This window comes from Gouania willdenowi, chromosome 20 (assembly GCF_900634775.1).
Source record: "Gouania willdenowi chromosome 20, fGouWil2.1, whole genome shotgun sequence".
In the NCBI taxonomy this organism is placed as follows: Eukaryota; Metazoa; Chordata; class Actinopteri; order Blenniiformes; family Gobiesocidae; genus Gouania; species Gouania willdenowi.
The window spans coordinates 9,719,057-9,730,126 of NC_041063.1; the positions used below are offsets into that span (position 1 = coordinate 9,719,057).

Here is an 11,070-nt window from a genome sequence, read left to right on the forward strand (position 1 = left end):
CCTTCTGTCCTCCTAACACACACACACACACACACGCACACACACACACACACACACACACACACACACACGCACACACACACGCACACACAACCCCATCAAAATACCTGCAAAAGCTGCTCAACCAGTTAAACAGATATTTTCCTATAACCACAACCCATAACTACACACACCCACTTTTACTCTGTTCCTTTCAAACCAAGTTGGTCTCAACGCTGCTACTCAACATCATGAGCAAATAACTTTCTCAGATCCATGACTGTTTCGGAGGGGAAGCCCAGAAAAAAGCAATTTTCATTTATGCGTGGATGACAAGACAAGCAGGTATGATTGAGACAATGATAATGTAGGAGTTGTAACTCTTGAGGTTACCCCGTTTGAGGTTGTGGGTTAGTAAAGAGCAAGGGGACAACTTCTGTTTGTCTTCTTGAACACTTTTTAATGGCTCAGTTGAGCATAGCATCCAACATTCTTGTTTTTATCTGGACCATCCGAACAACTTCACCTATTCACTGCTCCTTAAAGTTGTATAACTCAGCTAGCTGTTAGATAGCTGTTGGTGGTAAAACTAAAAAACTGTAAAACTAAAAAAGGTAAAGAGCAACATATACTAATAAATAAATAAATAAATAAATAAATAAATAAATAAATAAATAAATAAATAATAATAACGAAATAATAAATAATAAAATAATAAATGAATAATAAATAAATTTAATGTCTGAAAAAAGAACCAAAAAAAAGTCTATCTTAACAGGAAAGTGTAGCATACAAGTACCCTTCTAAATATATTTTTAACTTCAAACAATGAATGTGATACAAAATTAATGAAATCAATACTTGTTACTTGCCTTGGTAAAAAGTAAAATTAATCAAATAAAATGTAACAAAAATAAATCTCATCTTTTAGTAGTAGTAGTAGTTTATTCTGTCATTTCATTCCATTAAACATTAAACAAAACATTTCCATTATTTTGTGTACAGCGCAACCGAAAGCGTTTAGGCTGAAGTTAATACTTATTATGCCTAACCCTGTTTACAGACTTCTACGAGACCAAAACACAAAGATTTATAATAAACAATTTCAAATGTCTAACAGAAGAGAAATACACATGTATTTAGACCTGGTATTTTAACATACATTTCAATATCTCAATATATATGTATATATACATTTAGTTTAATGGTATTTTATTTTTAAACTAAATCATGTCATCATTTAATTCATTTCATCAGTTATGGATTTATTAAAGTCTTTTCATTAGTTACTTAATTTATTCATCCTGAGCTTATATATATTTTTTAATTATAATAGATTTATACATCTTTTTGAATGCTGTGACTGTTCCGAACTGTTTTATTTGATCTTTCAAGTCGTTCCACAGATTAACACCTCTAACAGAAATACATCGACTTTTTTTAATTTGTTCTAGATTTTACTTTTTTGAAAATGCTGGTTCCTCTGAGGTTAGACTGACTTTTCCTGTGTTCAAAAAGCTCCTGGATGTGAGGAGGGAGAAGATTGTTATGAGCCTTGTACACCATTACTGATGTGTTAAGGTCAACAAGATCATGGATTTTCAATAGATAGGGTTAGGGTTAGGGTTAGGGTTTGTTGTTGCACAGAAATCTGCTTTAGTGATAATTCTTTTTGCCTTTTTTTGAAGTAGGACAATAAGATGAGTATTGGATTTGTAGTTGTTTCCCCGTATTTCCAAGCCATAATTTAGGTAAGGAAGAACGAGGGAGTTATATAGTAATAGAATATATATATTTTTTGTCAAGTACAGTTTTCATTTTGCCAAATACAGCAATGTTTTTTGCTAATTTTGTTATTAATATACTTATATGTGATTTACATTCAAGTTTTCCATCAATGGTAACTTCTAAAAATGTGTTTACAGAAACTCGTTCAATTTATGTATCATTTATTTTTAAAGTTGTGTGATCACTGATTTTTCTATTTCATTGAAAGTTTGTTTAGATCAAACCATTTTTTTAAGACTGTGAGTTTGTCTTCTACTGTAGCAAGGAGCTGTTTCAGGTCGTTTCCTGAGCAGTACAGGCTGGTATCATCTGCATATAATAAACATTTCACGTTTTCTAAGACATCACAAACATCGTTAATATACATGATAAACAGTTTGGGACCCAATACGGAGCCTTGTGGAACCCCGTGTGATTAGCTTTTTTTCAGAGTCAACCTGTGTATATGTACACATTGGTATCTGTTGCTAAGCTAGCTTTACAGCCAGGCATGTGCTGGTCCCCTGACACCAAACCCTTCATTCTTTTTTAAAAGCCTTGTATGGTCTATGGTGTCAAAGGCTTTGCTCAGATCAATAAAAACACCAACTACATATTCACTATTGTCTATTGCTGTAGCCATGTCTTCCTCAAGAGCCATGATTGCAGTTGTAGTTGATCGGTTTGATCGAAAAACCGTATTGATGTTTATTTAAAACATTGTATTTGTTAACAAAATTATCAAGCTTAATTACAAATAACTTTTGCAAAATCTTGGATAATTGCGGCAGAGGCGAGATAGGTCAAATATAATTGTCAAATATATTATTATTTCCATTTTTATGAACTGGAACAACTTTTGCAGTTTTCATTTCTCTTGGGAAGGTGCCCGTGAGAAAGGACTGATTGCAAATGTATGTAAATGGTTTTGCCACATAATGAATCATTTCTTTTACTATCGTCATATCAATGTTAAAACAATCAGTTGACCTTTTGTTCTTGATTTTTGTTTCGAACTGTTACAATTTTATCTTTGCGTGACTTTGGGTTCTAGAATTTTGTTAGCTAATCTACGTAGGTCCAATGTTAGTGAAGAAAACATTTAGGGCATTTGCAATTTCCTTTTCATTTTCTATGATTTGATTGTCATTGACAAAAAAATAGGGCAGATACAATAACAACAGCAGATGAGAGACTTCTGTTTGTTCATACACTTTAAGCAAGCGTTCACCCAGCCACAATTGGAAAGGATTGATTTATCCACTCAGCTTCTGAAGTTTTTCTTAATCGCAGTGTGTGTACATTTCTTTCAACTAATTTGGTACAATTCGTAGAAAATATCACTGTATAAAATAGTGTATGTGCAAGGGTACGCAATATTCAAACGTGTAGCATATTTTTAAAAACAAAAGTGACTGTTGCTAATGTTCAGGCAACTGTTTAACAGTAAAAAGTCATTTATTGAGTGCGTTTGACACCGACCTGTTTTTCTTTTCTGTACTGATCTATGACTATCTGCTGTTTCTCAGTATGGGCTCCAACCAAAGCAGTGACACGCTCTACTGTAATCGCTACCTGAATGGACAGGGTCCTCTATCTCTGGAACAACAAGGTCTGCACTAAACCTTAGCAGCCCATTCAAAATGTTCTTTACTTCTGGACAGTTTCACTCATTTTCTTCCTGCTTCATACAGCACATCAGGTGACAAGAGAATCCACAAGACTAAATGGCTGCCAACCTGAGGGCCAGATGACTTGGGAGATCCTGAATAAAAGCCTGCCAGGCTATCATAAGTGCAACACAGTGCAGATAAACTACACATTTCCTGATGGATTACAGAAGGTAAGGCCTCCTCTTCTACTGTGTATTGCTGTAAAGATAGGGCTAGGAGGTACCAACTTTTTAAACATCTATTGCCTTCTAAAAATTTTTTTTAACCCATTAAACATGGTTGTCAAATTCATCATCATCTGTTTTTAATTTCTGACCACTGTACTCAGTGAAAGTCAATGAGTTACAACAAATCTAATATGGGAAAGCACAATGTTTGATATTCCATAATAGAGCTACAGTGGTGTGAAAAACGCTTGATTGCAGTAGTTGCTGCTAAGGGTGGCCCAAGCAGTTATTAGGTTTAGGGGGCAAACACTTTTTCACACAGGGCCGTGTAGCTTTGATTTTTTTTCTTCCTCATTAATAAAACCCTTCATTTAAAATTTGCATTTTGTGTTTACTTGTGTTATCTTTGACTAATGTTTACATTTGTTTGATGAACTGAAACATTTAAGTGTGGAAGACATGCAAAAAAAGTAAGAAATCAGGAAGGGGGCAAACACTTTTTCACACCACTGAGTTTACTTATAATGATAGTTGGAAACCAACTAGACAGGCATGAAGAGAAGACAGGAAGGGGGATGCAATAGGCCAGGGCTGTCAGCAAGTGGCCTTCTTAAAAGTTCTCCTCACTCCTCTTAACAGTTTTTCACCTTAAGAGCTCTCTTAAGGCCCAAGATGCAAGATTCTTAGAATGATGTCACTAAGAGCTACTTTTAGCCTTAAAGATTCTTTGTGAATATGGTCACAGGAGTCTTCTCTGCTTGAAATCAAGAAAGGTGTTAAAAACGAATTTTGATGGGACTGGTAAAGTAAAAAACAGGACAAAATACAACGAAATGACCAAAGCACTTCAACAATTTCTGAGGAAAACGGACATGGTTTAGAAAGTTGTTGTGTGTAATGCAATGACCTGATTAATTATGGTTCCTGTGAATGTGTTTCATTGTTGGATCATGCGTCTTAATTAAAAAAAATGCAAAAAAACTTGCTATTCTCCAGACCAGCTATTCACTGGGGTCTGCATTTGCAACGCAATCAATGACGCTTTCCAAAGTCAAGGAATTATCTCACTCGGGAACTTTGTCGGAAAAGATTGCATCTAAGAACAGTTTGATTTTGCTTTCACTCACACCTATTGTCAATAGACAGGTATGTATTATTTTCGTTCAGGGGCCAAAAACTGAGCAGTTTGATAGAGTGGGTCGTCCAATAACAGAAGGGTTAGGGGTTAGAATCCTGCTTTAGTTTCTTTTATTCATTATCCTAACATCACCCGCCCAAACACACACACCTCACCCCGGGACCCCAAACACATTTCAGCTGAAAATAGATATTGCTGTTGCCATCCCTGTATAAAGAAAGAGATTGAACAACGTAAATACGAAAGCCATCATAGTAATGACGTCAAGAAGTTAATCAGCTTTGATGTGTTCCAACCCCAGACCCTCTCCGTGGAGTGTGCGGATGGTGTCACGCCACAAGGCACAAGGAAAACTGGGAGCATGGGATAAAAACATCACGGCACAAGAGGAGGTTAACGTAGACAATGAAACCAGGAACCATTCTGTCTAAACATTTAGCCAAATAGTGAGGGAGGCTTGACTAGGAATGGGCCATACTTGAGTGCAAAACACGAGGCAGCTAATCACTGTCAGTCACAATCCAAACACACTGACATCGCTGGGAGATGGAGACATGAGCATGAATACCTGGGAACACAAAAATACAAGAGTTAAAACATGAAACAAGAACTGAAACTACACAAACCAAAGACTTACAGAAGTAAAAGAGGACCACAAGGGCTATACGCAAAGAAAACCCTGACAGATTGGACCAAGTAGAATGGAATGGCACAATAAAGAGGTGATCTAGATGAGATGCTCTACACATGCCATTGTACGCACATATCTTCTCATTGGCAAGAGCAACAAATGCAGGAGCTGCCATCACCTTCCAGAAGGGAGACAACTACATTAATGATACATATGAACTTATGCTTGACATACATGACAGTAGAATTATTTATTACTTGCCCACAGTTTAGAGTAACACTGATAAATGGAAATTATGTCATGATTTGCAAACACAGTATAACGACTGTGGTTCAGGTGTTAGAGGGGGTCGTCTTCTGATCGAGAGGTTGGGGGGTTCGATCCCAGTTTATACCTGTCTATGTGTCTAAGTGTCCTTGGGCAAGACACTGAACCCTAAGTTGCTCCCAGTGGTAGACTCGCGCCTTGCATGGCAGCTCTGTCCCATTGGTGTGTGAGTGTGAATGTGTGAATGAGCTGATTGTGTAAAGCGCTTTGGGACTACTTCAGTGTAGGGATAAAGCGCTATATACAGTAAATCAACTCCATTTACCATTTATCATAACGCTACAAAAAGCAGTGAGAGATGTTGAGATGCAAATCAGGCAGTTAAACATACACTGTAGAGCTAAAGATCGTTGCCCAAACCCATTTTACACAAGCTCAGGCGCTGTGTCGTTAATAAACAGTCAGGTGATACATTTAGATTAGAGGGAGAAAGATGCACAAATGGATGCTGAGGATGTGCATGCGCAATTTGAATAATGTCGGACTGTAACGGGTTTAGGCTTGAAAGAATTGGCTTCATTCAGGTTCAGGCCATATTCTATGCGGTGTCGAGTCTAATTTATGAGGCCCAATTACAACTCTACGACACTGTGAGGTCTGTACACAGGGCAAATTTAATCAGACACAAAGTAGGGAGCCAGACAAAAAAGCTGATAATACTTGCAACTAGTTCACAATGATTTAACAGGCCCAGTGTTAACATCGACTATGGTAAGCCAGATGAAGGGGAAAGGATACATTTTTTCAGCATCAAATCATTCAACCTCTTCATATACGTTTTGCCCCTAAAACGTATCTTTTATTCTTGCAGGACAAACACCCTCACCCTGGTAAGCCATATCCAGGGCTGCAGCTTTGTGCATACTTGCCTGATAATAATGAAGGAAATAAGGTTCTGAATCTCCTGGAAAAGGCTTTTGAGCAGCAGCTTCTCTTTACCATAGCAACCAACGAAAACTGCGAAGATGTGATTGCAACTTCTATCCCGCTGAAAACGCAAGCAGAAGGAGGGAACACAAGGTAAGTCAACATTCAATCTGTTTCTGTGTGTCAATAAGTCAATACTGCAATTAGAAACTGTGGTCCATATTGGTGTCCACAAACCCACAGTGATTATTTTGGTTTAAATACACAAACAGCACAAAAAAAAAAACCAAAATCCAGACTTTTTAAAACAATCAGTCAATCTGTCAGTGCCTTCTTTATGATGCTAGTGTGTGTGTGTGTGTGTGTATGTGTGTGTGTGTGTGTGCATGGCACTTTGGGATGATGATGTTTGCTGGGGGGTGGCGCTCGTTGTTTTGGTGGTTTGGGTCGCTGTCGATCGCCTGGTGGGTCTGTCCTGCTATCTGTGGGCTGATGGGTGGGTCTGGGCGCCTTTGGTTGGGGGCTGCTATACCACACCAGGTTTGTGCCTTTGGTGTGATTTCTTCTTGCAGTGGTGGCCGTCGGTTGGTTGGTCACCAGTAGCCCCGTGGCCTGCGCTGTCCATGGGCGGTGGGGCCTGGGCGGCTGTGCTAGCGCTGTCTGATGCTGTACGGTCCTACTGGATGGTGGCTGGTTTGTGGGCTGGGGTGGGGGTGCTCTCCCTGTGGGGCTTCAGCTGAAGGATTGCCCTCGGGGGGTTCCCGGTCCCGGGGGGATGCCCTTGGGGTCCGGCAGGCCTAGCCTGCTGGCTGGGCCAGTCTTGGCAGGTGTCTTCCGGGGCAGGCCGCACCCTTGCATACCTGCGGGGTGGCCTCTGCTTGGGCAGGGCTGTGCGCACTGCATATCGGTATAGCAGTCTGGCTGGGACCCTTGTGGGGGTGGATCCTGACTTTGACAATAACTAAGACTCATCGCGCTGTCGGCATCGATGAACACACACACGCACGCACACACACACACACACACACACACACACACACACACACACACACACACACACACACACACACACACACACACACACACACACACACACACACACACACACACACACACACACACACACACACACACACACACACACAGAACTTCCTTGGTTTCCTTGACACCCTTTACTTAGGTAAAATTTGTGTAACAAAGAATATATGAATGATTAAATACATTTTTATCCTCAATAAACCTGATTTTCTCCTGATATCCCTAACATCCCAAAAAAGATTAACTGCCAAATAACTAATGATAAAGAAGAAGGAAAAAAATTATAATTTGAACATTGATGCATCGAAAATGTCAAAATGAAATGTTACATTTCGTACAACACAGAGTTGAAATACTTCACAATTCCAGGATCATGGAAGTCAACCAAAAAAGTGTGGAGCTAATTGTTTTTTTTTTTTTGATTTCCAACAACACACTGAACTCTGCATCACACACACCTTTTCACCCATGTCCTCACAGCATCAATAGTTGTAATATATGAAGTAAGATACCACCTACATGTCACCTACACAGATGAGACGAGCAGGGTTAAAATGTTCTCTATTAGCTCTGAGTTTATCGACCCCCAAGTCGTTCAGTGACAGGAGGTACTCGGCTCATTCAGTATCTGACAGCTGATATAAACGAAGCACTAAAGGCACTGCTTTCTGGTGGGTCTCTCAATAGTTCCATTACAGGGTCGGTGGTGGCTGCATCCAGGACAGCATCCACATAATAACACTCATTCACCGTGATGTGGCATGCCACAATAAATGTGCCTCTATGTGCTGTAACCACAGGTCGAGATCATGCTCCCAAAAAATGACTTACTCAGAAAAGCATAAAATCCGTTAAAACGATGCCTAACCTCATCCTTAGAATAAATAAATCAAACTTGACAATGCAGTTTTTACACAAGTTGGCTTTTCTCTGTTTCGTTTTTGTTTCTTGTGTTTTTGTTTTATGGGGGGAGGGGAGTGTTTAGTTTTTTTTTTTGTTTTTTTTTTTGCGAGAAAAAGTTTGTACAAAGATGCTGTCAATTTTTTAAAACCAATGTGTAAGTACAAATGACATACATTTGTGTATAAATGTAAGAAGTAAAAGTAAAAATGTACAACCTAACTATAAGTATTAGATACTAACTGTGAAATGTGAAGGTGCATGTGATGACGTCTCATTCTTAGGTTTTAATGTACTGTATTGAAACATATCTTTTTGTTTTCATTTGAAGTGACGGGTACCCGGACCCTGCATACATGAGGACTGTCACAAAGCTGCTGAAGAATAAGGGGATTCATTAACTACTCCAGCTGAAAGCGCAGATGAAGGTCATTTAATACTGCGTTTAAGATGTCAAAGGACCATGGACACGTCTCATTTCTGTGTCAGAAGTTCAGTTTACCCAACAATGCCTAAAAAAGGCCCCAAAGCCCTACATATATCATTGAAAACCGTAAAAAAAGATCAAACGTTTTTGTTTTTTGAGTACAATAATGTATAATATGCATATACAGGAGTTTATAATGTCACATGAATATGAAACAGTTGTATGAAAAGTATTGTTCTTTTAAAATATTTGAAACAAGTGTCATTGTTTTTGTTCAGCATTAATTTCTCATGCTGTGCTTAATAAAGATAAAAGAATGCCATGTCAAATGTACTTAATTTTGGTTTGTTGAAAACAAAAGAAACAGTTTTTTTTTTATTTAATTTTTTTTTATTTACCCATTTGTTTTCTTAATCATCGTGGTAGCCTATTTAAATTAGTTGTTTTTTGTCCAAAAATATTTAAAAAACTAAAATGAATTCCACATTACTTAGCTTAGTAATAAGAAGTAGTAATATAATAATAATAATATTAATAATATATTGTATTATCAAATTTTAAATGTATTTTATGTGTGTTGTGAATGGATGACCTGTGGGGAGGAGAAGATAGCTAAGATAGCTTTGATAAGTATATACTGTAGCATGCATACTTCGCACAATGGACTTTTGCGTCAAAATCCATAAATATTGACTTTTTCTTTTTCAGTCCACTGTTTAGGAGAGAGCTGCTTTAGCTGTGGAAAAGTTAGGCAACAGGACATTAAACGTGGCTAGACTTTTGGTGAGGGGGAAATAACAATGTACTGTGCTTTCCGCTATTTGTTCATCCTTCATTTGCAATGACTTACACTTCCAATAAAATGATTTCAACAAAATTGAGAAATTCTTGAGTGACTTGATCGGAGAAGCCTTCAGCTTGTGGGAACGCTGGTGACTGGATGAGCTCATGCTGTCCACATCCTGCCCTGCAACATAGCGCACATAGCTGTAGCATAGCACACATATGTAGCACATCTACCTGTATGCACTGTGCAGAGTGTGTCCTGGTATTGACTTTACAACAGTGTGAAAATATCTCCTAATATCGTCTTCCTTAGACAAACTTATTCAGCCCTAATGTGGGTTTGATGTTGTTGAATTAGCTTTGGCTAAAGTGCCACATCATTGTAGTTTCAACACTTTGGGACCATTAAAATGATGACATAGTGGCACTTCTTTTTAAAAGGTCAACCTACTGTACTGAGGGGAATTGAGGCACTTAAAGAGGAACAATTTTCAATCACAGATTCTGAGCTCGATTCCACTACTTTTGGGGCGATACCTATTTTAGAAGGGGAGAATTTAAAACTGCATGTGTTCCAGCTGAATGTGGAGGAAAGAGCTGTGTGCACTTTATTGGTTGTATTTCTCCTTTCTACCTTGATACCTAACCAAAGGCTCACAGCTCCTTTATCTGTCCATATTGCACAGTGTGAACTTTCTCACTTTAATGCAGGCCTGATGTTTTCTTCAAACTTAATTACAGCCAGGTCCTTGCACTCACAATATCAGATAATCTCATTTGGGGGCCTCCGTCAGTCAGGAGCCCTTTTAAACTATTTTCTCCTGGATGCTCACATACATGCACACTCACTCATCTGTCTGCCACCGGCAGGTCACCCAGACTGTCAAATTTGCTATCTGCTGCCACACACATATATCAGTAATGCACAAGCCAATACCAATGTTTGCAGCTTCAGGGGCGGTTGGACCACAGTCCCATTCCTCAGCAGAGAGAAAAAGAAGCCCTTCACTCTTTTTAAGAATAATCAAAGAGTACGATTTCAATACAAACAGTATCTGTTGTCCTAACTTTAATCAACACCTGAATATGTGATCAATTACAATTTCACTATTAATATGGCCCTCTGACTAACTGAAGTGCACTCCAGGCTGAACACCGCTTTGTAGCTCCAGCACCCATGTGACCTGACCTTGTATACTGCAATGATCATAAATGGCAGCTACCCATTTTTTTTTTTTTTTTCCAATAATTTACATTATTGTGACTCCATATTTATCCTTTATATCAATGTGAATGTCAGCTTTATTTATATTGCACAAAAAACAGCCATCGGCATACCAAAGAGCTTTACAATACTGCCTGATAATGGT

At 38.5% G+C, this 11,070-nt stretch overlaps 1 protein-coding gene across 1 annotated transcript; it reads left to right on the top strand.

Moving 5' to 3' along the window:
* The first annotated feature begins 192 nt into the window (after positions 1–192).
* dtx3la (deltex E3 ubiquitin ligase 3L a) lies at positions 193–9,791 on the top strand. Its single transcript, XM_028434659.1, has 5 exons — positions 193–324; positions 3,276–3,358; positions 3,441–3,589; positions 6,494–6,702; positions 8,819–9,791. Exons 2-5 carry the CDS (start codon positions 3,277–3,279, stop codon positions 8,886–8,888), a joined length of 510 nt encoding a protein of 169 aa, XP_028290460.1. The 5' UTR covers positions 193–324; position 3,276; the 3' UTR covers positions 8,889–9,791.
* The last annotated feature ends 1,279 nt before the right edge of the window (positions 9,792–11,070 follow it).